Here is a 27405-nt window from a genome sequence, read left to right as displayed (position 1 = left end):
ATCAAGTTGTGCCCGTGGTGCATACAAATTTTTATTTTTCACGAGAAAATCTAAAAAAAAAACATTAATTTATAAAATTAATTCGTAAAAAAAAATTACGTGGCGTTGATTTTGTTGTCAAGGAGATTCTATGTTTATTGCAAACACGGCGTCTATTCACGGTGTCAACACGTATATTTTCGACCGCGGAAATGAATGAGGAAAAGTGTGAAATTCCAGAAAACATTGCGAAGAAAGCGCAAAAAAACCAATGAAAATGTGTTACCTGAAACATCAGGGTCCATACATGAAAAAGAATACAAAATTTTCCTTAAATGGAAGATTAAAAATTTTGTAAATCGTATCAGCGAGACAGTTATGATGGCTTACTTCTAAGAATTGGTGAGTTATTTAGTTCATAAAATAATTATTTAACTGTGTTCTTCATTTTTAGTCAGAAAAATATTCACCCAGTTCCTTATGGTGAAAATTCTCGATGGTCAAGACAACTTTAAGAGTAAACGACAACATAGACATTTCTAATTATCATCGTTTGACATATTTCTGTAAAAAACCCAAAAGGTTATGTGGCAAAAAAATCGAGTTTTCACTGGCGAACAAGTCATGCAATTTCTAAAAGACGCTTCCGACCACAGATATTTACATCAGAAGGTAAACTAAGTTATTTTTTGATTGTATGTATTTAAATACGAATGTTTTATGCATTAAAGGTAGTTGGAGAACGAGTGAACACAATTCTAGATTTTTATATAATACTTTATTCGGTGCTAGCAGAATGGAAGCAGAGGCAGAAATAATTCCAATAGAGGAACCTGCGAAAGGTTTAAGTTTACCTGAAAAGTTTGGTATGAATAGCAAGTTTGTAAATTGTAATTGTGACGAGCCGTCACTAAATTCGTTCACGAGAAAATTGTAACTAAAAAGACTAATAACAAACCCTCAAAACATAACTAGAAAATTTGCAAATCTTAATTAATTAACACGCATGTTCTAATCGGCATATAGTACCATTCAAATAGATAAACAAAAATCAACTATCAATCCCCAAATGCAGGAACAAAACTCGCGTATTCGCAAATTGCGAATAACATTGCGCTTGCCAGACATTGCAAATAAATTGTACAAAATAATGCGCCACAAACATCGCCAATCGCAATTACTCTCATCTAAAAATTGTATCCAAACCAAAACAGCTGCAAACGAAACGCAGACGCATAAAAAACATCAAAGAACGCCGTCGCTTCAAACTTACTACGTCATCAACCCAGCAGTGCATCTGTGCACGCACACTCATCTTAGCCCTTGCTAGAATGATCCCCACTTCATCCCCGGAACTGAGATTTCATCAGCTTCCCATATTTTTACCATATAAGGAAGCGGAGTTACCGATTGGTCGACGCATCTTCACATTTTCATGACCATATAAGGGCATATAGTACCACACAAAAGCACGGTTCTATTTCTGTCCAAAACGAAGCTATATAAGGCTGAATTTCGAGCAGGAAAGGAATTCAGTTAGAGTAGAAGTTTCCAGTTGTGGCCGAAGGCTCTGCCGAATCGTTGGTCGAGATTTTTTTATTAATTTTGATGAATTTTGAAGAAATCCGAACTTAGAAGAATTTGCTGAGCCCGAGAGGAAGATAGAAAAATTCTCAATGCTGCAGCTGTGTAAGTCTACCTTTTAGTCATTCTTAATTTATCTTGCTTTCCGTTTTTTCGTCATGTGTTCTCGAGTTAGAATCGTACATGTGTAGCGTTTAATTTATGCGTTTTCTCCGTTTCGTTGGGTGTGAACAGTTAGCGCCGGCACCGAAAGTAATCTTTAGTGCTTCCATATGTTCCCGTTTGCAGGTGGCACGTTTAGCCTTGCGTCGGTTCTTGATTATTGGGGAGGATTTTTCGATAATTTACCGTTCGCTTTTATGATAATTATTCCAAATTTCTGTAAATTGCCGATTTAACTCTTTTGCTTGCGACATAAATATTTTATATGCGTTTTTTGGAGAGGATTGTTCTGATTTTTACCATTTGCTTTTATAATAATTATTCCAATATCTCTTTAAATTTGCCGATTTAATTCTTTGCTTGCGACATGAATATTTTATGTGCGTTTTTGGGAAGTTCCCGAATTGAAACCTATTAATCTAATTTTCTTGCTGTCGATTATTTTATATTGAATTTTTTTGCCGTTTAAATATGACTCCGTTCTCTGATTATTTTGCCATAGTATATATTATATTGCTATATTTCTCACATTATACTTTATTTTAATCGTCTCATTGTGTTTTAGCGCATTTATGATACTAACGTCCCAATGTTTAACTGCATGTATAAATTATGACTGTTTATTTTCACATGTACCTACCTGTCCTGTAACCATCAATTTTTCTCGTGAACGATTGTTGTGCTCGGCATATTTAGCTAATCGATGTGTGTGAAAACTTATTTATCTCACTTTTTACATGTTTATATTCATAAGCTGTCGTAGATTTAAGTGCATGATTTCTATCCGTTATTTTAGTTGTTCTCATGATTTAATTAATATATATAAATGCCCAATCGCAATTTATTTAAATAATTAAGTAATGATTCCATTTAGTAGTTAGTAGTTTATTTTTTGTTTGGTTATTTATCATGCTCGTAATATTAATGTTGTTTAGAAGGTATCGTATTTAATTATGGATTTACCGAATTAATTTTTAGTGTTTTTGCATGTTGATTTTTCTAGGATTAAGTTTATTAATTAAAAAATGTGGGTTATGTTCATAGATTTTAAGAGTTTTATTAGTGGAATATAATTGCGTAGCGCTTTAGAAGAATGTTTTGCATGTTGTTTTGTTTTTTCGTGTTATGTGTGTGAATTTATTTTATGTTTTATTTTTCTGTTGATTATTTACACATTTACTCGATTATTCTTTTGACATGCTTATTATGCTTTCTTTTAATATACGTATAAAAAATGTTATATATGTTTAATTATTACCTCTTCCCCTACATGCAGTTTAGCTCTTCCATTTCCAAGGAAATGGGCCTACACCCAAATAAATAATTTTGTTAGTGTCCAAAAGCTTGGCCGCGGTCAAAACCATTTGGGCACGACATAATTTGTATCTCCGTTATTAACTAAATTGTTAAAAAATAAATAAGTAGTTAAAAATAAACAATACATTTTTCTATTTGTGTTTAATTCGGTTTAGCAAAATAGGGCATAATGAGAGGGCATAATAACTCTTTATGCCCGCTCATTGTGCCCCGGATGTAAGATGCCGCTTTACGTTTATCAAATCATGGATATAAAACAAACATTATACTCGTATACGAGTGAAAAATAAACTTCTTTACTACATATTCATATTTTTTTTATAAAAGAATATCTTCCATTGTTATAACTTATTATAATTTTGTACTTACTAGAAAGGCTTTGTAAAACTAATGCTTCTGACACTGATCGACAATTAACAACTCAATAGCAAACTTAACTTTCGTTTTGTAGCTTTTTAAACCTCGTTCACATCCACTTAGCATACATAACATGACAAAAAGGCATAACATAGAAAGCATAGCACCAAACCTATCCGTACACAATGCTTTGAAATTCATGTTGTAACGTTTCAATTTTGTTGAAGAGATAAACGTTCCAATTGTTTTGTTTCATCCCTTCTTTAAAAAAAAGGGTTGTTTTATTGGGGATGCAATATTTTACGTGCCGACATCTAAGACATCATGGTTGCCTATGGGGAGTGTCAAACGACGTCGTGGCACTGCTAATGCGCTGGTACTCCCACCCCGCGAAAAAGAATATTCGAGAGAGTATCGACCTGATAGGGGAAGAGAGAGGTTCTCGTGAGGCGTTTTGGCGAAGATCCTGGAAGAAGGAAGTGCTAGGACGTAGCCGAAGAGGAGAAAAGAAGTTTTCGAGAAGATTTTGGTGGAGTTGCTGAAGAAAGGAAGTGCCAGGACGTAGTCGAAGAGGAGAAAAGAAGTTTTCGAGAAGGTTTTGGTGGAGTTTCTGAAGGAAGGAAGTGGAAGGACGAAGAGGAAGTACTCAAGATAGAGATTTTTATCGTTTTGTTCGAAGCAAGAGGTTTAGTTTAGCCGTTTTCGTATCGTCCACTACAGAAAAGAGGAATTTTATCGTTCGTTTTTTTATCACCGCACCCAAGTGAAGAGTTCCTGGAAGAACCAAGCTTATCGTGATGCCGTTGCAGTGAGTAGCTTATTGTCGTCCCTGTTGTTCCCTTGAAGAGACCATATCGAACCGACGACTTTGATTTTCGCTGCTGTTCCTGCGGAGCCGCCGCTAACCTTGAAGTTTTTCTTCGGATCCAGAGGTCTGTGACGCCGCTGTTTCTTTATCAATCCCAATCCAGACGAAGAGGAGCTGCTGATAACTACGGTTACGAGCTAAGTCCACTCTAACGCCTTATAGTTCTAATTTTCCATTTAGTGGCCCGGTCACAGCTATCTTTATCGAAATTCTTGGAAGTTTTTTTGTATTTTAATTTATCATATCGCAAGATAGTTTGTACGAGGACACATGAATACATTTCATTTTCTGATATATTACGTTAATATATTTCAATGATAGTCCCTTCTGGACGTTAATGGTATTTTTTTTTTTTTGTGAAATATTAGAAGAATTTCATTTAATCAACACTTGTCAATTTTATTATCCGTTGAATATATTTTTAGTTTTTTTTCCTGTGTTTTCTTGTGGCTTGATTCTTCTCGACTGTTTACTCGACGTAGCGGAGTAAACTACCCCAACAGGAAGCTACGTGGCGCCCAATACAAAAAAAATAATAAGAACTCTCCGAACCGCGACCCGCCCCGGCTAAAGAGCTGCCGTTCGCTGTAAAACCCTCCGAAAGAGGGTTATACAAAATTGACGCACGAACGTGGGGCCCGACTGAGTTTTTTTTGAGTTTCGGTGGGCAAGCTTAAGTCACCTAGAGAAGAACCAAACCACAAGGAATTTTATCGAGATATTTTTATCATTGGGTATTTACAATTTCGATTGCGCATAATAGGAAACAGGAGTGGCCGATATTTTCTGATATTTTTTTGTTTTCTTATACTTGTTTCATCGAGTTGTTTCCCTTGTTTCGAATTTTTGAATTATTTTCTTTGAATCATGGAGGGTGTGATGAAACCCATCCACCTATTAAAGGAGGAACTTAATTATGAATTAAGGATCCGTGGCATTGTATCGGAGAGGAAAGAGGCTAGTCAAAAACGTAAAATTTTGCACCGCATGATGACGCAAGACGCGGATAGAGCCCTTACATTTATCGACCCTTTATATGCGTTCGAAACAGAAAGAATTGCGATCGACAGAACTCTCGAGTCAATTAAAAATAATGTAGATGAGTTTGAGGGCCCGAAATCGGATTCAGCTTTCTTACGTATTGTTTCTCGTCTCATTCATATAACTAATCGAGTACGGCGCATGCCTATTCCGGAAGAAAACCCGGAAGAAGTAGCAACTTTTAAAAATGAGTCCTTAGCCACGTGCGTAGAATTAGAAGCCATATTATATGATAAGGTCGAAGGTCAGACCACTAATGAATTTGAATCGTCTTTCCTACGCCAAAGTAGTAATCCGCATGATCTCTTAGTTTCGGTCGCGAAGAGTGCGATCGCCCAAGCCCAATCTAGGAAGATAGACATACATAAATGGGGATTAAAATTCGATGGCACCCCGAGCCAGTTAAATGCATTTTTAGAGCGAGTAAAAGAATTAGCCGCCGCTCGAGGGGTCAGCGAAGAAAATGTATTTCTTTCCGCGGTAGACTTATTTAGCGGGCATGCTCTCCTATGGTATCGGTCGATAAAAAATACAGTAAAGTCGTGGGAGGATGTAGTCACTGCACTTCGACGAGATTTCTTACCAAGTAATTATGACGACAAGTTATGGGAGGAAATTAAAACCCGTACACAAGGTCGAGGTGAGCCGATACATATCTACATTGCTATTATGCAGTCGCTTTTCGGTAGACTCTCGCGCCCGGCACTTGAAAAAACCAAAATTAAGATTGTTAAGCACAACCTATTGCCCCATTACGCGAGTCATCTCGCTTTAATAGAATTTGACTCTGTAGCGAACTTAGCTATCGTGTGTAGGAAGTTAGATGAAGCTTCGGCCCAACAAAAAAAATACCAACCACCACCTGGTCCATCTAAATTTTTAGAATCTGATCTCGCGTATATTGACACAGCGTCCAGTCCTTCTCCATCCGTGAGGGAAATATCTTCGTCTGTTCCAAAAACCCGGTCAAAATCAAATTTAGTTTGCTGGAACTGTCAGAAACCAAACCACACCTTTTCTGAGTGCAGATTAACGCGAAAACGATTTTGTTTCCGTTGTGGAAAACCTGGCTGCACCGTGAAATCTTGTACGGTCTGTTCAAAAAACTAACTCACGAGGCGTGCGGAGCTGGTCGCCATGCGTCTCCTTTCACACAAATCAAGGCCTATAACGTATCCATTTTATCTAATGAACTTAAAGCACAACCGTTAAAATACACTTCTTCCACAGAATGGGATTCATGGCTGCGTAAAGTCCATAATTTTTGTACGTCTCGTTCTGTTCCTCGCTCTCTTACGTGTAGTTCCCAGTCGTTGCCAAAAATAACGCCCGTTTTCGTCGAGAAACCTTGTGATAACAGACCTTATCTCGAAGTATTAATTTTTGATTTTCCCGTAGTAGCTCTTCTAGATAGTGGTGCTAATTCTTCAGTCTTGGGTAGCGAAGGCATTCATCTGTTGCACACCTTTAATGTCAATATTAGTCCAACTTCGCAAGCTGAAGTGACTGTCGCAGATGGTACAAAACAAAAAATAATTGGTAAAGTTGAGTTGACTATCAAATTAAATGGGCAATGTCGGTCTCTCCCTATATTGGTAGTACCTACCTTATGTCATTCATTAATATTAGGCAGTGATTTCTGTAAAGAATTTGGCTTGGTTGTCAATTTTTCTAATAATTCTTGGTGTATTAGTAATCAGAGTGTCCAGAAGATCAGTACACAAACTATCTCTTCTCCTACCGGTAGTTCTAAGAGTTGGCGACATGGTTTGGAATCATTATCAAATCTGTCTAGTGACGAAAAGTTGCAAGTTGAACGAGTCCTTGAACAATATAAAGAATTATCGCCAGAAGGATGTCTTGGAAGAACCAACAAGATCACACACCATGTTGATACCGGTGACGCGAAACCTTTCCGCCAGAGACAATACCAAATGTCCCCGTTTATGTTGAAACATCTGAATCGCCTCCTTGACAACATGCTATCGCTTGGAGTAGTTGAACCATCCACCAGTAGTTGGTGCTCACCAGTGCTTCTCGTGAAAAAGAAATCAACCGGAGAATACCGATTTTGTTTCGATGGTCGTAAGTTAAATTCCGTCACTAAGTTCGATTCTTACCAACTCCCTAGAGTCGACCATATTTTGAATATGTTGCGTGACACCAAATATTTGTCATCCATTGATCTAAAACATGCGTTCTGGCAAATCCCCCTAACTCCCGAATCCAAAGAAAAAACAGCATTTTCAGTACCTGGTCGTGGCCTCTTTCAATTTACTGTTTTACCTTTTGGACTTTCGAACTCTGCTCAGTGCCAACAAAGGCTAATGGATTATATTTTAGGTCCAGAACTTGAGCCGAAAGTCTTTGTTTATCTTGACGACGTGATAATAACAGCTTCATCTTTTGAGGAACACCTTGAACTTTTACAAGTAGTTCATGATCGTTTGCATTCCGCAGGACTCACGATTAACATAGAAAAATGTCAGTTTTTTCGCGCTTCTCTAAATTATCTTGGATTTATGATAGACGCTCAAGGACTCAGAACTAGTCCAGAAAAAATAGAAGCAATCGTTAACTATCCTAGACCACGAAATACAACAGAAATTAAACGTTTCATGGGTATGTGTTCATGGTATCGACGGTTTGTTCCATTATTTTCGTCTCTCATGGCACCCCTTAGCGATTTGATAAAACGCAAAGGCAAGAAGCAAGCCATTGAGTGGAATGACGCCGCAGAAGAAGCATTCAATAATATGAAAAATGCCCTCATTTCAGCACCCATTCTCACATCTCCAGATTTTTCTCGCCCTTTTGTGATACAGACAGATGCTAGTGAAACAGGTTTAGGTGGTGTGCTCACTCAAATTCAAGATGGTGACGAAAAAGTAATAGCGTTCGCCAGTAGGAGTCTGTCTCGCGCGGAGCGAAACTACAGTGTAACGGAAAGAGAATGTCTTGCCGTGATATTCGCCATTGACAAATTCAGGCCTTACATAGAGGGAACCCGTTTCAAGGTTATAACAGATCATTACTCTCTCCTTTGGTTGAACCGCATGAAAGAACCATCCGGCAAACTAGCTAGATGGGCAGTTAAATTGGCGCAGCACAACTTCGAATTGCTCCACCGGAAAGGGAAGCTTAACATGGTTCCTGATGCTCTCTCGCGCGCCCATATCATCCCTCCACCATTAGTACTGAATGTAGATCTTTTAGGTGTAGATCTGAAGGACCTAGATCCTTGGTACGTAGAGCTACGTCAGAAGGTACAAAGCGATCCTGATAATTTTCCCAGTTATGCCATTAAGGATAATTACCTTTATCATTATCGTCCCTTAGACTTACGAGTTCCACAAACCAATATATCGCCTTGGAAACTTGTTGTACCGTCATCATGCCGAAAAAAAATTCTCGAGGCCAGCCATAACGTCCCTACTTCCGGTCATCTTGGTTTTTATAAGACCGTCCACAAAGTTTCTGAGTCTTACTATTGGCCAAAAATGAGGCGCGACGTTTATCTTCATATTAAAAAGTGTCCAGTGTGTCCTTCGCAAAAGATGCCAAATTACCTTAGGTTGGGTTTGATGGGTGCCCAGAGAAAAATCAAATTTCCTTGGCAATGCGTTTCTATTGACATAATGGGCCCTTATACACGTTCTCGTAAAGGAAACTCCTATCTAATTGTTGCCACCGACTATTTCAGTAAATTTGTTTTGATAAGGCCAGCACGTCAAGTAACCGCGAAAACCGTGGTGGACTTTTTGGAAAACGAAATCTTTTTGATGTTTGGTGTCCCCCAATATTTGATTTGCGATAACGGTACACAGTTTACTAGTAAACTTTTTAAAGATCTAGCCGCACAGTACAAAATTCAAAATATCTGGTACAACGCCCGGTACCATCCGCAAGCAAATCCGGTAGAGCGCGTAAACAGAACTATCGGAACGGCAATAAGATGTTTTATTAAAGATTCTCAAAAAGATTGGGATCTGCAAATACCTCGTATCGGTCATGCTTTAAGAACAGCAATCCACGAAGTCACGGGTTACAGTCCTAATTTTCTCAACTTCGGTAGGAAAGTGCCTGTTTCTGGAGAATATTACAGTCATAAAGAAAATCCTAACGCGAATTTCGATCTCGACGTTGATGACGTAAAAACTTTTGCAGCTGAGCTTAACAAGTTACCGGACTTGTACCGAAAAGTCCAGGATAAACTGACGGCTAACTATAAAAAAAATGCTAGGATCTACAATTTGAGAAGGCGTCATCACCAATTTAAAGTCGGAGAGAAAGTTTGGAAGAGAAATTTTGTTCTTTCAAACGCCGCAAAAGATTTTACCGCTCATCTCGCTCCTAGGTACCTTCTATGTACGGTTCATAAGGTCCGGTCACCTTTAGTTTATGACCTAAAATATGAAAACGGCACCGACGCTGGCGCCTGGCATGTCAGTCAGTTGAAACCTTATTACCAGTCGAGTTCTGATATTTCGAACATGTAAATCTTTATAGGTGGAAAGGCTTAAGCAACCCAATAGATTTTCCGCCATTCTTACTATTTTTCGATATTTATTTCTTTCTTTGTTCATTTTTCATTTTTTTGTTATTCCCCCAACGTTCTCATACACAAGACGCATATCAATATTAGCCCGGTAGTAACAACATGAGACTTAAAATGAATTTGACCCTATCTGATTTTGACTTTCACTCGAATTTGACCCACACCGATTATGTCCCTTTTTAGTAAGGCGTCTGGTACGCGCAGATACCGTCCTTGTTACTGCCATAGCGTCATTATGCTAACAAAAATTGACACCTCGCGTTATCAATTTTTCGTTGGCGAGGGGTAGTGTAACGTTTCAATTTTGTTGAAGAGATAAACGTTCCAATTGTTTTGTTTCATCCCTTCTTTAAAAAAAAGGGTTGTTTTATTGGGGATGCAATATTTTACGTGCCGACATCTAAGACATCATGGTTGCCTATGGGGAGTGTCAAACGACGTCGTGGCACTGCTAATGCGCTGGTACTCCCACCCCGCGAAAAAGAATATTCGAGAGAGTATCGACCTGATAGGGGAAGAGAGAGGTTCTCGTGAGGCGTTTTGGCGAAGATCCTGGAAGAAGGAAGTGCTAGGACGTAGCCGAAGAGGAGAAAAGAAGTTTTCGAGAAGATTTTGGTGGAGTTGCTGAAGAAAGGAAGTGCCAGGACGTAGTCGAAGAGGAGAAAAGAAGTTTTCGAGAAGGTTTTGGTGGAGTTTCTGAAGGAAGGAAGTGGAAGGACGAAGAGGAAGTACTCAAGATAGAGATTTTTATCGTTTTGTTCGAAGCAAGAGGTTTAGTTTAGCCGTTTTCGTATCGTCCACTACAGAAAAGAGGAATTTTATCGTTCGTTTTTTTATCACCGCACCCAAGTGAAGAGTTCCTGGAAGAACCAAGCTTATCGTGATGCCGTTGCAGTGAGTAGCTTATTGTCGTCCCTGTTGTTCCCTTGAAGAGACCATATCGAACCGACGACTTTGATTTTCGCTGCTGTTCCTGCGGAGCCGCCGCTAACCTTGAAGTTTTTCTTCGGATCCAGAGGTCTGTGACGCCGCTGTTTCTTTATCAATCCCAATCCAGACGAAGAGGAGCTGCTGATAACTACGGTTACGAGCTAAGTCCACTCTAACGCCTTATAGTTCTAATTTTCCATTTAGTGGCCCGGTCACAGCTATCTTTATCGAAATTCTTGGAAGTTTTTTTGTATTTTAATTTATCATATCGCAAGATAGTTTGTACGAGGACACATGAATACATTTCATTTTCTGATATATTACGTTAATATATTTCAATGATAGTCCCTTCTGGACGTTAATGGTATTTTTTTTTTTTTGTGAAATATTAGAAGAATTTCATTTAATCAACACTTGTCAATTTTATTATCCGTTGAATATATTTTTAGTTTTTTTTCCTGTGTTTTCTTGTGGCTTGATTCTTCTCGACTGTTTACTCGACGTAGCGGAGTAAACTACCCCAACAGGAAGCTACGTGGCGCCCAATACAAAAAAAATAATAAGAACTCTCCGAACCGCGACCCGCCCCGGCTAAAGAGCTGCCGTTCGCTGTAAAACCCTCCGAAAGAGGGTTATAATGTAAATTTATGTTTTTGACATGCGCATTTCTCTTTTCGTATCTTGTTTATATTACAACTGTCAACCGTGGTAAAACTTGAGGTTTGAAGTTATAATAGTGTTGTATCCGTTGATACTCGATTCTGTCATCCATTCTGCTTTTTCTGAATTAAAATGAGTTTAGAACTTATCTAGGTTAGAAATAGAAATACGCCGCGTACCACCGTACAGCCAAAGAGGGGACGAACGAACGCTGATTGGTTGTGCATAGGAAATATGGCATAAGAATACGCTAAAATTGAAGTTCGGTCAACTTTTCTGTAGGCCATGTTATGTCTTCTATGTTTTTGCTTGATGTGAACGGATATGTAGGATTCAATCGTTTTCAACTTTTTGTACTTAATGTATTTTATGTCATGTTAATATTACGTATGCTAAGTGGATGTGAACGAGGTTTTAAGCAGGGGCGGCTCATGACTTGAAAAGTTGATGAGGCAAAGCACAATACGCTCCAAAATATAAATAAATCAAGATTACTTAAATATTTTCTACTTAGTCAAATAAACAAATTTGTAAACTCATTTAACTGTCCATCAAGAACCAACGTGAAGGTGTAAGGAACTCTTGTAAGGAAAGGATGGGAATGACAGGACAAAAGGAAAGGGAAACGTTGTCAGAAAAAACTAATATAACTTAAAAAAAAAACAAAATTAAAATAAAATAAACTTTAAAGAAAACATATCGAAAAAAATCAAATAGTACAACATAAAATAAACCTATTTGATTTATAACAAAAAACAAAACGAAAAACATATAAAACATAAATACTCTGGATTTATTTTAAACTTTTTTATAGATCAATAATAATTAACGATTTACTCAAATCAGGAACCGGCCGTTTTAATTCCTTAACTACATACAATTTATCATCATACGTGAAAGTAGAAAAAACAGAACTGCTATTGTCATTTAACGTTAGTAGAGAAAAATTCCGATTTACTCGTAATCTTAAATAACGATTACCGAAATCAAATTATGACAAGCACAAAGCACTAACGCGACACACACAAACGTAGGCACTTTTAAGACAAAATTCTGTTACCGAAATTTTGAATCAATTTATACACACACAGATTTGTGGCAAAACAATCAACGGCCTAATTTTGAATACTTCTGCAAATGCAAACTGCATTGTAATCGCACGTTCTCCGCGCGCAAATATTGTTGTCCATCTCTTTTGCAAGCACGGAAATGAGGCTAGCCTCAATTTTGTCTTTTTTCAACTCATACCGCTTATGAGTGTATTGCAGGTTGCTTGCCTATTAACGATATGATTTCTATATCCGCTGTAGAGGCAAGCTCCGAGTTTGCCTCATTCGCGTCACAAAATACATGTTGTGTCGAGTGTTTCAGCGCGCTGTTTAATTAAGGGAGCAACGAGTACCTACTGAGATAAAAATAAGAATATAATTTTCCATATTTATTTTTAAAATTTTAGAAAAAAGACACAAATTATTGGCCGAAATGTGTCGTTAAAAAATAGTAAAAATCCTAATAAGGCGTAAAATTCATTGGTGAGGCACTGCCTCACCTGCCTCATGGGACAAGCCGCCCCTGGTTTTAAGGGTACCGTCGTTGGGTCATTACTCATTATTAACTTATTAAGTTATTACTAAAGGTAGGGGGAAATAAGTTTTGACCGAATTGATCGCGATGTAGTTTCCCGTTGCTGCCTTTCCGACGCCTATACCAGAGAACATAGAGAAGCGTCATAGTTTAAATCAAATGACGGTTGAGGACTCCTCATTTTATGTTGGCAGCAGTGTTTGTTTCTAACTAGGAATAAAATTAACTAGAAATTGTTAGACAAATTGACACTGGATTTACCAGAATATTACAAACTGCTTACTGTTTCCTTCACTTTCATTCAGTCACACGAATTACAATAATAGTGAAACAAACTTTTACTGACATCGACTACCTATTTAAATTTGACGCTTGCCTTTGGCGGTGAGGACTCCAATGTCAATAAGGGTGGTTTTGCAAAATCGGCCTGTATATATGTCGCAACTATATTAATCTATGCCTGTACAGTGCATATGTATGTGGGCTTTAATCGACGAGTTTTCACGTAAATATTTCCGCCTGACAGTAGTTATTAAAGTCTGCCACTGACACTGTGATTATTGACAGATTATCGGCGTTCTGAAATGAGGTAATTGTAACATATTAATTTACGCAAGTAGTTCGGGATAGCCTGCTTCCCGCACGAAAGTGTTAAACACAGTATTTTTTTCAACGAGTAAACTTTTAAAATAATAGTTATTTACGTGGCAAGCTTAGTAAATTAGCCTTTGCGGGCGAGCCGGAATGTTTGCAGGGCGAGCGACGTAGGAGCGAGCCCTGTAATCCGGTGAGCCCCAGTAAAGGCTAGTTGCAAGCGAGCCGCGTACAACGTTTTACTTCCTCTTGCTGAAAATTCTGAAAATGAACAACTTTGGCATCTCTAGAAATTTTACTTGAAATTACAGTCATAGAAATTATAGTCATTTTTCATAGTTTGTTCCGGTAACTATGGAAAATTGAATTGTTTGAAAATAACGGGACTGTCAATTTGTAAATTCGATTAATAATTTAAATAGTTTAATTTTGTTTCTGAGCTTTGTTAATTGTGGAATTCGATGAAGATGAAGAGTTTGAAGGTGATTTTAACGTTAGTATTAGCACAGTATTAATGAGATTAAGAAAAAGGCCGACGCAGCGAATGTGTGTTTGATTCCGGTCTGTCATGACAACGTTTTACAGGCACGGTGCCTGTAAAGCTGCCACGGTAACGCTTTACAGGCAGGGTGCGTGTAAAGGCTAATTTACCGAGTTAGTACAGACGACATTAAACGAGCTTTAACAAGACAAGAGGAAGTAAAAAAGATTAACGGTGAATTTCTCGGTTTTTTTAACAAATAAAATGTCCGATGGAAAAGTTGGTTGCATATCCTAGAGACTTTAATCCATGGAGGTATAGCCTTCCAAATTCTCTAAGGTTATATGGCCCCACTAAATGTAGTAATGGGAAATAATAATTCCTTTTGTGTGACTGATCATCCGCACGAACCTACCGTCATAAATCAAGGATTTGTCCCAATATCTTGCCAACTAGGCAAGATCCACTTCAGCTGTATTGCTTTTTGTATATAAATACAAGTTGCCCGTTCATGTTTCGATAAATACATCACCTCAAGTATGAGAAACGTCACCTTTTAAGTATAGCAATATTACTATAATATTATACTTTTTTGTAAATCTGTAACTATTGCATGTTCAAATAATTGAGTATTTTGGAATTAAAGGAACGGAGTCTCTTGGATCCGTCTCTGAAATGAATAACGGACGGGAACAAGTGCAGTCGAAAAGATTTACAATTGTGAGTTTACCTTATTAAATGCTCCATTTGTCGACTTTACAATACCCTAATTTTATAGCAGTCATATATAAACCTTAGAGAATCTGGAAAACTACAGAATGAGACGAGGAAAGATAGTTCGAAAAAGGGACTGGTACCAAGCTTTCGCCTAAGGTCAAAATCGGCACTGGGTTGGAAAGAAGCGTAGATACTCAATTCCCACAAATATTTAACGTGTCAACTGAAATACTAGAAAGCCACATTATTGGACCCCTATTCAACTATAAATGGAAATTTAACAACCTGGATTCTGGATTCTTAATTTATGGGGGCTGACCGTAGCCAGCCGGCACTTAGGCCTCGCCTTTGGGCCCATTGTATCTTCCCCAAGTCCATATCAGGGTGTTTTCCCGCTCCTCTACTCGTCAAGCCACCCAACTGCTTGAATGTACTTGAGTAATGCAGAGGGTGGAAACTCCCTGATATTTGCCATACTAGGCCAGATGTCTCCTAGTATGGATTCCCTGTAGGAGGCTAGGGCTGGACACTCACGAAGAATGTGCTCAGCTGTTTCCTCCTCTTCATTGCATCCACGACAGATTGGGTCTGTTACCACCCCTATCGTATGTAGATGTTTGTTAAACTGGTAATGTCCCGTAAGGAATCCTACCAGTTTACGCAGTTTGTCCCTTGAAAGTGAGAGATAAAATTTCGTCAACTTACGGTCTGGTGTCGCCATACAAGCTCTACTATGCCGACAGCTGCTTAACTTCACCCATATCTGCTCATGGCGTCTCTGGGTATATTGCTTTACGAGTTCGTTCGAGAGGGCGACCGAAGGCGTGATTGCCGGTTCGGGTCCCCAGAAGGGCATGCACGCGGCTCGCTTCGCCATCTCATCTACCCTCTCGTTTCCTTCGTTGCCACTGTGTCCTTTGATCCAACAAAGTTCCACACTATTTCTCTGCGTTACATACTTTAGCGTTTGTCTGCACTCCCAAACCAGCCCGGATCGAACCATACAGCTGTCCAGGGCTAGTAGTGCAGACTTGCTGTCAGTAAGTATGCGTATTGATTTGTTGCCGATTTCACGTTCAGCAATGATTCTAGCTCCCAGCATTAATCCCATCAGTTCTGTTTGTAAGACAGACGTGTGGGTGCCGAGAGGTACACTGATTTGTGCGTTCAGTTGTTCGGAGTAAATGCCGGCTCCTGAACCACTATCTGTTTTGGCACCATCGACATAGATATCTATGTCGGCTCGTCCTTCTGAATTATCATTCACTGATATTCTATATGTCTTCTCATATATTAATTTTGTGCCCATTCGGTCACACCCCATCCTTAACAAGGGTATTCTGTTGAACGCCTCCGTTAAGATCCGAGTGTGCTTCGTTGTGCGGCCTTGCTTGTTCCATACTCCCAGAGAGTGAAGTCTTAGAGACGTCGCCATTGCCGCTTCCTCTATGTAAAGGTTAAGAGGTGCTAAGCAAAGAAGAGTCTCCAGAGCCGCTGTGGGAGTGGTCCTCATTGCTCCTGTAACACTGAGACACGCCATTCTCTGAACGTGTTCAAGTTGCAGGGCTGTTGTTTTTTGTCTGGCTCTGGGCCACCAAACTAAAGCTCCATAGCACAGCATCGGTCTGACTATTGCCGTGTAGATCCAGAGGGCGATCTTGGGATTTAAACCCCACGACCTTCCCACCACCCTACGGCATTGCCAAAGAGCCGAGCGTGCCTTTTCTACTTTATCATCTACATGCTTCTTTCAATTCAGTCGCCAGTCCAATACAACTCCCAGGTATTTGACTTCGTCCGAAAGTTGAAGCGTTGTGTTAAATAATTTTGGCATCTGTAGTGTGCCAATTTTCCTTTTCCTAGTGAACAGGATTAGTTTCGTCTTTTCTCCATTAACGGAGAGGGTATATCTGCTGCACCATTCCTCGACTATTTTTACTGCAGCTTGCATTATCTCACATAATGTATCTGCGTTTTTTCCTGTTAGCAGAATGACTAGATCGTCTGCGTATCCAATTGTGTGGTAGCCAAGATCATTGAGGCGTCGTATCAGGCTGTCAACGACAGTATCCCACAGTACAGGAGAGAGAACTCCTTCCTGAGGACATCCCCTGTCTACAACAGCCTCGATCTCAGTGCCACCTACATTAATCATTACTTCCCTATTCCTCAGCATACCGGCCACCCACCTACTTAGGGTGGGGTCCACGTCGTGCTCTCGTAGGGCTAGCTCTATGCTTTTGAAGGAAAACATTCCTAAGGTGAAGAGTTTGTTCTCCATCGCCCACTCTATACGGTTTACAACTGTGTGTAGGGCCGTATCGGTGGATCTTCCTTGGATGTAGGCATGTTGGTTCAGATGTAGAGGTTGCTTGCTCAAAGCAGTCTCTCGAATCTCTTTTTCGCTTAGTCTTTCTAGCGTTTTCAGCAAGAATGATGTTAAGCTAATTGGTCTGTAGGATTTAGCCAAGGTGTAATCTTGTCGTCCTGGCTTAGGTATAAAGATAACCTTTACTTTTTGCCATGCATTCGGTATGTAGCTGAAAGCCAGACACGCCCGAAGCATTGGCAACAAAATGGGGCATAGTCTGCTCATTCCCCTCTGCAGGAGGGCGGGATAAATACCGTCAACTCCTGGAGATTTGTATGGGGAAAAGCTGTCCACTGTTAACAACTGTAAGCTGTTAACAACCAAAATCTATCTAAATTTGCTAGAAATACATAAATTTTGTTACGAAATAAACCCATACGGCGTCCCGGTACGATGCCTATGGGTCTTCTAGCATATACGCGTTTCTTCTCATGTGTAGTCTGACTCATCGGCCGCGCGGATGCAAGCGGATGTCGCGACGGGCCCAGAAAAAGACTCAAAGCTGCGCTCGAAAAGCCTGGAAGCGGAAGTCCCGAATACCCAATTCGAGAAAGAGCTCGATCGCCGAAATAAGGATTTAAATAGACGCCACCCACCTTCGGGAATGATTCATTCAGTCAAGAATCGAGTGGGCGAATGCATTTAAGTTGCGAAGTTATTTTGTACGTAATCGCTGTAATAGTTAGTAGTGCAATTCAAGTTATTAAGAAATAAATTGTTGAGTTTTACCCACGCCAAGTTTTATTCGCCCGAGCATCGTAACACTGATGTCAGGATTGAGATTTGAAGAAATGGTGAATTTGCCGTACGCATGAATAACAGAGAGGAACCTAGCCATTAAATTAATATCTATACCTATAATATATGCACTCTTAGTGTGGCGTTATAGTCACGCATACGACAAAATAGGTGATAAAAATTTAAAAATAAAACCTTGAAATATTACAACTTTTATGTACCTATTCTCGGTTATGACATCTCCGGTTTGTCTTTCTTCGTAATGATAACATATAGGGCATTTACTCATTTGAGAAATAAGCTTCGAACATCTACGGTCCTGGAAATCCAATACATCTTTTTGTTAATATCATTTAGTTATGCATATCCAAAATGTCTTTCATGAATGGCAACTTGACACAAACAACCAAAAATCAATTTATTTATAACTAAATATTAGACAATTAGCGAAAGTACGTTCCGTACAACGTATTTTACGTTAACGTATGTATACAATCGCCAATAAGAACACTGCATTTTCAATGTTTCCATAGATATACTTAACAGTTTTTTTTTACGTTTTGGGTGCTGTACGTTCTACGGAACGTGGTTTCACTAATTGCCTATTAAAATTAAACCTGAAACCATGTTACCTTCCACCCTGTGGTAAGATGTTATTTATAGTTGACTATAAGCTGACCCATAAATAAAATTTAAATTAAGTCATAACAGTCAATATACTTACTTCCATATTAAATATCTAGTTTACTATACTCATTTTTAAATTCACTATCAGTCATTAGCTAAAATATTCTAGATATGTTACTACTGTTGATGACATATTGTAGCAAATCTGAGTAAGAGATGACCAACAGAATGAAATTTTGGTACAGGTAGTGTATTTCTAAATGTTTTGTAGTTACCCATAATTTTCTACCGACACATAAATTGCAGTTTAATTTTAATAGTGGTTCATGATTTCATTCGGACATTAAAGTAGTTTTATAACTTTGTAGTGCCTACGTATTCACCTACAGAAAATGCTTTGGAGTCATAAAAAATATTAAATTACAACTATTTCATAAGATAAACCTAAGAAAGTAAGTCGTTTAAAATATTTATCTTTATTATACCAAGGTACAATGATAAGATAAGAAACTTTTGATCTCTGCTAATCCACTGCCAACTGCCTGAAAGATCCTTCTAAACCAAACACAGATTCAGCCGTTTTCGGTTTTCCAGGTCGTTTCTTTTCGTCTGTTCCGTATTTTTCATCTTCCACAAACCAATCTCGATAACTTTCTATCTTAGCTTTCCAATAAGCTGCAATGTCCTCAATTTTACCACCTTGTCCACCATATTCCTCTGGTAGTACTTCCCTTGGAATTACCTTATATAATTCCTCCAACGTGTCATAAACACACATCTAAAAATTAGAAAAACGTCCTTATTTATTGTCTACCCAAAAAAATCTTACCCTTCTTTTCAACTTTTCTGTTAAAAAAGGTTTAATCATATTAAACAGTACTTCAAATACTCCAGTTATATTAAAGCTATGTCCTCCTTTAATTCGGTTTGGGTAACCGTGTTGAAAACAGGTCATTGCTTTTTTAGTTAGGGAAATAGACAAAGACTTCACAAAACCTAAAGACATGTCAGACATATCCTGAACCATCATAAACCCAGAAACAGCCAGATTGTCATCTTCAAGAAGCAAAATGTCTTGCATCATTGTACTAACTTTGAAAATATCAGCTTGTTCGATTTTGTGTTTTTCCATAAGTCCATTTCTAGCAAGTGAAAGTCGTGGACCATCAGGACTAATTAATTTTGGTAGTGGGAGCATCACTCTAAATTAAGACCATAAAAGATATTACCTACTACTTTTTAACTAATAATTTGAAAGTTACCCAAGTTTTAAAATTTTTTGCACTTCTGGAGCAAAAGGATCACGGTTATGGTATATTTCAGGTGTAATAGTTTTTAAGGTATAATGCATATCGAGCTTTTCTTTTGTTCGTTCTAAGCTAAATTTGGTACCTCGTAGAAACGCAATTAAAAATTGATCATCTAAAGTATTTATGATAGTAAGTTTGAGTGCCACGTATTTCAAATTATTTACCTGTTCTAGCTTTAAGGTGTGGTTGTTTAGAAAGCCATTCTTTAATGTACGCGAGGTCACTCTGAATTCGTTGTGGATCTTCATTTAATTCTTTAATTGCTACTTCTTGTAGCTCTTTGGATAATTCTCGTATAGGCATTGTGTTCGTTGTATATCGAAATATACACTGTTGATTTGTTAATACATAAAAACAATTTAAACAGTAGATAACACTTTTTTATCGACACGTATCAGTTATGAGTTCTGACTGCTCAAGTTTTTGTACTATATTCAATGTTGGTGAATTTTATGTACAATTACTTCATTATCTTATCCGAAATACCTTATATCATTTAAATGTACCAAGAAACAATATCCTTAGGAATGTCATGGAAGAAATATAAACTCAAATTCTACGTAAAATTGTATTCAAATTTAAATTACTAAACGAGTTTATTAAAAGTTTTAATCAAAAATTAATGAATGATCACTTTACTTAATGAATTATAATGATATTAAACGTGAAGTTGCCCAGTTACAAAAGTTATGGAGCAAATATTGTTCTCAAAAGATTATGACAAGATTTGGCTATTTCTTTTGCTGGTTTTTGGAATTTTCGTATTCTAAGCGGGTAATTCCCAATTTTTAATATGATTTTGACTCTTCATATAAACTGGCACGGTATCCGAACAGGATTTACTGGAAACTGTACTAACGTTGAAACAAAAATATACTGCTTGGTATAATTTAATAATATGTATAATCATGCCCAGTAGTATGTTTTTGATTTGAGTACGTACAAATTCAGCTTATTTTATGTGTTCATAAATTAGGATTGCTCTAGCTGTTACAATTAGAGAATGCGCTTCGCCTTTTATTGAATCTAACTATACTACATATTTAACATGTCATTAAAATATGATACCTTTACAGAATTGTGGAAATCCTATAACAATGTGCCTGCATTTGAATTGATAAGGCGTCTATTTTTGGAATTGCATCACTAATTTCTAAATAAATGTGTAACGCAATTTTGATTCTAACAATCATATTTTCGTTGTAGAACACTTTTACGTGTGTTGTACTGTACACAGTACCTTCATCAAGCAGCTGAACTACAATGAAATGAATTGATCTGCCTTTACACCGAAACACGTGTGGCTAATCCAGTAGAGTGAACTATAGATTGGTGTCTTTGAAATAATTTCTCTGGAACATTTGTTTTCTTTTGTTAGACTTCATTTCATTTAATGTGGAGAACCTTCAACATGTTTTTTTTATCCATGGTTACAAATTTGTGCACTTTTTCGCAATTTACATCTAAATACCTACACAATCTTAAAAATAATAGCCACAATCCTAACTTGGTCAATTAGGCTGCTCTGTGAAGTACCAGTAGTAGTAATAATTGATTAATTTTTCAAAGTAAAATTACAAAAGATAACTTTAGCATTTTTACTTCCCCAGCGTAAGCAAAGGAAGTATTGTAATCAGGTCCGTCGGCCGACAAAACAATAATGACTGAGTCAATTTATTTCGTTGGTTAAATCAAGAATTGCAAAACTGAATACTTTGAAATCTTGCAGACGTTTTGAAGTTATTGTAAGAATCTTAACTTTTTAATCAAAGTGTATCTGTTTACCAACCCCAAAAAATTGATTACGTCATCTCAAAATTTTGCCGAATAAATCCTTTCGAAATTGGCCTGTTAGTCCACACCGTTCCCAATGCTGCTCTCGATTATCAGCCTGTTTGAATTTCTGACAGTGTAGTAAAGTTGTTTCGTCGAGAAGAGTAGACATATTTAAAATCTTAGTTAGTTTACTCGTCATTGACAATTTTTATTTCTACCATGGTCCTGCGAGTGCAGACAGTTGACAAATTAAATTCGTCGTAAAAATTGACCATGACTGTAAGCAAATGCTTGGTAATTTACTTACACTATTACCAAACATGCCAACTTTAAGAACAATATTATTTTAATTAACTATATAGATACAGTCAGTTACTGTTGCATTCGTTGTTTAAAAAGTGAACATCTTTACTGAAGTTTTTAGTATTTTACTTCCCAAAGCTAAACTAAGGACCTATTGTAATAAGGTCTCTGACCTCTGAAGTACAGAAAAGTAGGTCTCGCGTTTCCGCTTGTCTGTCGTCGATTTTTATTAGGCTATATAATCTCCGAAACTACTAGACCGATTGTCCTCAACTTTTATATGTATACAGATTATGAATAACGTGTAAATGGTAAAACGCTAAAGAATTTATTTTATCATCTCCACCAATAATGGGATGACGTTATCTGCAAAATTTATAATAATAAATGGTACTCAAATTTTATGGAATAAGATACCCCTGCACTTGCGATTTATGAATTCGAGGTGACTTTTTACCCTGAACAAATAGATTTTTGGAAAAAAATCAAAATTGTATTTGCCATTTACTTTTGAAACTGCAAAACTGATTGCTCTGAAATCTTGCAAACGTTAATCCAATCAAGAAAGGTTCACCGCATTTTTTCGAAACTTTGAGTATACTGTTATTATTAGTATTACATACACCTAATAAAATTGATATGTGTCCTTGTTATAACGCAAAGGACGTCATTACAATATTTTGTTAAGGAAAAACTCACTTGAAACATATTCTTAACATGTTTCTTTACCTGTACTTTAACAGTTCATAGATATCCTTATTTTAACTTATAGAAGTTATCATGCAAAAATAAAATTCGCAAAATTCGATTTTATAATTTTTCCAAGAAGCTTTATTTGCTCGGTTGAGGGATGAGGGAAGTTCTGTCTAAATAACTTCAGACCTATTTTTTTTTAACTATTTCGTGGCTTGGGATTGAATGTTGTATGTAAAATGTATTGCGTCGTGCGGATCAGAGCAGGCAAAAGTCGAGTACTCGTTAATCTTGCTATTCTGATATAGCGATGATCAACCTAGATTTTCAGTTTTATACGTACATGTATATTATTTTTGTATCTAAACATTATTGTGTGAAATTTTTCGAGACAGAGTGACGATATTAATAAACTGATGTTTGAATTATTGCATTTTCATCACATAATAATAGTATATTATTAGCCAAGGTTGCAGAGCCAAGCATTCTAGACCGAGCGCAAATTAGAACCCGAGATGCGCAGCGTCGAGGGCTCTAAGTGCGAGGTCTAGAAGTGGCTTTGCAACCGTGGTTAATATACTATTTTTTTCACTAGTAGAAACCATAAGACAATAAACTGAAAAATAAACGTTCAATTTTTTGACACAACATGATTTTGTTTTAATTTCTAATCAAACTTAATCTAAATCTTCAACACAAAGAAAACCGTTTATATTTGTCGCTGAGTTAATCATTTTATCTTGTACCATCTACCAACTACCATGCGTATACTCAAGTAATGTTTGTAGCACACATTTGTTCATTTTTTAAGAAATAATCACATCAAACATTGCGTACATAACCTCAATTTTTCTTTTTGAACCGGTGGTAGCAAAAGTTGAATTTGCTACCACTAAATGAGTCGACATTTGCATGCGTCCAGGGTGCTAGTGAAAAATAGTATATTATTAGCCAAGGTTGCAGAGCCAAGCATTCTAGACCGAGCGCAAATTAGAACCCGAGACGCGCAGCGTCGAGGGCTCTGAAGCGCGAGGTCTAGAAGTGGCTTTACAACCGTGGCTAATATACTATTTTTTTCACTAGTAGAAACCATAAGACAATAAACTGAAAAAATAAACGTTCAATTTTTTGACGCAACATGATTTTGTTTTGATTTCTAATCAAACTTAATCTAAATCTTCAACACAAAGAAAACCGTTTACACTTGTCGCTGAGTTAATTATTTTATCTTCTATCGTCTACCAACTACCATGCGTATACTCAAGTAATGTTTGTAGCACACATTTGTTCATTTTTTAAGAAATAATCACATCAAACATTGCGTACATAACCTCAATTTTTCTTTTTGAACCGGTGGTCTGAAAAGTTGAATTTGCTACCTCTAAATGAGTCGACATTTGCATGCTTGATGGCTGCTAGTGAAAAAAATTATTTGTAACTTATAAGTATGTATGACCAGTCTGACTCATCTAATTTTAAGAAAGCTGATATTCAAAGTATATATTAATTGTTTTTAGATACTGATTGGTCCTCCTTATATAAAGCTTCCAAACTTGATTATGCATTCTATCAAATGCTACATAATACTTTTCAGGTAACTGTTCCCAAGTTGCATGTCAAACCAAAACAGCGGAGTTACCCACCTTGGTTTAATGGTGAAATTATTTCTGTGTTGCAACGTAAGGGACTGGCTTTTAAACCCTGCAGGAAGCACAAAACAGCTGAACGCCTGGATGAATTTAAGTTCTATCGTTTTCTCAGCAAACAAGTTGTATCTAAGTGTTATAATGATTACGTGTTAGAAATTGAAAATCGTCTCCAAGAGGACCCTAAACGTTTTTGGGAATTTATTCAAAGCAAAAAAGGTATTTCGCGAATTACTGACACCATGAAATATATTATACAGGGTGCCGCATCCAAGTCTGGATATAGGGAATTAACATGGGAATTGGTTTTTATTTTATAATATCTCCCCAGATCACTTTAAAGCTATTATTGAGTGATGCCTTTGTGGAGGTCGAAGAGGGCTATCGGCCAGTATTTTTTTCAAATCGTTGCATCGCGCTCATTCACTATAAAAAGGTTTTAAAAATCGTATTTTGAAATTCGCGCCCGATCCGATTTGTCGCGAAGTGTTCCGTCGTACTGTCGAAGTTCGGCGATCGCGTCTTTTCATTACCCATGCAAAATTCAAATGTCAAAATGATTTTAGAAATTATTCTCATCAGAAATCAACGAACAAGTCAAACTGAATTATTTTATCCAGTGTGATGATTATTATAGGACAAATTAAACGGAATAAATGCACAAATTGATCCATTCATTCGTCATAGTGCGCGACCCCGTCAAACAAGCCATCTCGAACTACAATCAGACCGTATCCAAAAAGCCCAAGATGAAGACTTCGAGCAGCTGGTCTTCCTCAAAACCCCATCAAAGCCCATCGGCAGCATTCTGACATTTTCTGGGAGCCCTCAAGCTAGGAATGTACTCCAGCTGCCTCACTCAGTAATCACTGAATGACTCAAATTGAATTATTTTATCCAATATGACGATTATTGTAGGTCAATTTAAACGGAATAAATGCACAAACTGCACAAAATATTTTATTAGGTTATGTTGGTGGTGCTGATCGAGTCTTTATTACTAAAATCTCATTAAAATGCCATGTTCTACTGCGATTAGATGAACAAGCGAGGGTCCGCTTTTCTTATTGTGTGATGATAAGATTTACCATCAAAACAGCTGGCGCTTTTGAAGAGGACCTTTTAATGAACCATTTAGATAACTACAAATAACAAAACTTAACAAATGTTGATGAATGAAGTAATGAAATATTGTACGAATCTGGAGAAGTATTGCACTATTTTCAAGAATTCCTCAAAAAGACTGATCTCAGCAGCTGTACAGTAAGTAAGCCAATCTTCAAAACTCCTACGCGTGTTGATCAACATTTTAGTTGAAATCTGAAGACAATATTGCTGGATTGCTTGTTTCAGCGCTTCTCTGTTTGTATAGCTTGTCTGAATGCAGATGGTCGTGAAGAAATCTCCAAAGAAAAAATTGTCAGGGGTTTAGATCCGGCGATTGCACAGGCCAATGGGGCGGTGCAAACTTTCCATTCCAACATTGCGTAAAAATACTGGTTCAAATAAACAACATTTATGCGAGCTGTATAGCTGGAGATTTGGTCCTGGATGTAAAAGACCTGCTGCAGATGCCGCACCCTTTGAGTCCCAGGAAGTATTTGCTGAGCTAGCATATTATCCTACTTCTGAGCATTCAATCCGGATTCGATGAAAAAATGCAATGACATGATGTCCTAGAAGCCCCAGTCATACACAATTGCACGCCATTGATAACGAAGGTCATGGACCACGTGAGCGTTGTGTAATGCTCAAATTTGATCGTTCTGACGATTATAACTTCCCTTAAGACCAAATGAACGTCAGTAAAACAAATTTTCCTCAAAAACTCTCCATCAGCCTAGATTCTCTCAAGCGTTCCTTCGTAAAACTCTATATGTGAGAAGTAGTCCTCAGGCTTCAATTTTTTGTCATGATGCTTTTTGAAATTCTTCTATCTCATCTGTTTAAGATCCCTAGAAAACGTCGTGCCCACCTGATTTTATGCAATTTTTATCACCTTTGAAAATAAATGTAACTTTATTTTGCGAAATATTATTTTTATTTTTGTTGTTGTTAACACAATAAACAAATAAAACAGTAATACAAAATGTTGAGTATTAATTATTTTGTAAAGCGACCTTCAATGGTGAAATCAGACTAGGCCATGTTAGGGTAGAATGTAAGAGCTATAAGTTAAGTTGGTACTGTCAGAACTGGCAAGAAGAGAAGGGGAAAAGAAGGGCTTGTGTCAAACGCCGTATTGTGCGACGTCCTTTTTTTCATTTCGACCGTCGAGCAGACAAAATGTTCGGTCTGATAGTGTTTATTAAATAACAAAAGGCGCTTTTTGTTATCCAAATAAATTCATTTCTTATCCAAAGTTAATAAATTAATAACAGGTTATGGGCACAGTAGCTTGCTCTGTGTCTGATTTAACTTTGGTCTGTAATAAGAAATGAATGGATAAACCGTCGGAAAAGAAAGCAAGCATGTCGGATTGAGGAAGCACGTGGCAGCTGTAGGGGAGATATGTCTAATACGGCATACTTTTAAAAAAAAATCATTTTCACGTATAAAAAAAAAACATAATCTTTTTCTGATTTGTGGCACATGTTAGCTTTATCAATTAAGTTTGAAGTTCAGTTATAACATATATTTAATCAAGCACTACACTTTTGCAACACTTCAAAGTTTTGGAAGTGACAGAATCTATATTACCCTGATGTACGGTGTAAAATGGCATAGGAATAGGAATAGGAATTTTACGAAGAAATTCGTATATATTTATTAATTATAACAAAAAAAATATTAAAACCAAAATATTACTTCAATAATTAGAGAACAACACAACAAAAATATGAACTAAAAATGTAAATAATATACAAAATTGTAAGGATCCAATTCGAATTTTTAAATTTCAAATGAATTCCCCGCGCGCAAGAAACAGTTGGTGAGAAGAAGAAAAGAAGGTTGGTAATCAACCACACCAAGAAAGAGAGGCATGCGCAAATGTTAGGGTAGTTTTGTCTCGGGTAAAATCGGCCACTTCGCTTTGACCGCTTGGAACGAACGGTCGACTTCTTTCCGAGCGCTTCGAGCAACAGGTTGTATTTTTAATTGTGAATTA

General features: G+C 37.3%; 1 protein-coding gene across 1 annotated transcript; it reads right to left on the bottom strand.

Moving 5' to 3' along the window:
- Positions 1-19025: 19025 nt before the first annotated feature.
- On the bottom strand, positions 19026-20262 carry LOC135129822 (retinol-binding protein pinta-like). Its single transcript, XM_064057083.1, has 4 exons — positions 20043-20262; positions 19831-19990; positions 19398-19770; positions 19026-19346 (listed from the first exon to the last, which is right to left on the bottom strand). The coding sequence occupies exons 1-4, from the start codon at positions 20179-20181 to the stop codon at positions 19092-19094; spliced, it is 927 nt and encodes a 308-aa protein (XP_063913153.1). The 5' UTR covers positions 20182-20262; the 3' UTR covers positions 19026-19091.
- Between the last annotated feature and the right edge of the window lie 7143 nt (positions 20263-27405).

This window comes from Zophobas morio, unplaced genomic scaffold, assembly GCF_036711695.1.
Source record: "Zophobas morio isolate AGI-343-1 ecotype UQ-CSIRO unplaced genomic scaffold, CSIRO_AGI_Zmor_V1 ptg000017l, whole genome shotgun sequence".
NCBI classification, from domain to species: domain Eukaryota; kingdom Metazoa; phylum Arthropoda; class Insecta; order Coleoptera; family Tenebrionidae; genus Zophobas; species Zophobas morio.
This window is presented reverse-complemented; position numbering and strand designations above follow the sequence as displayed.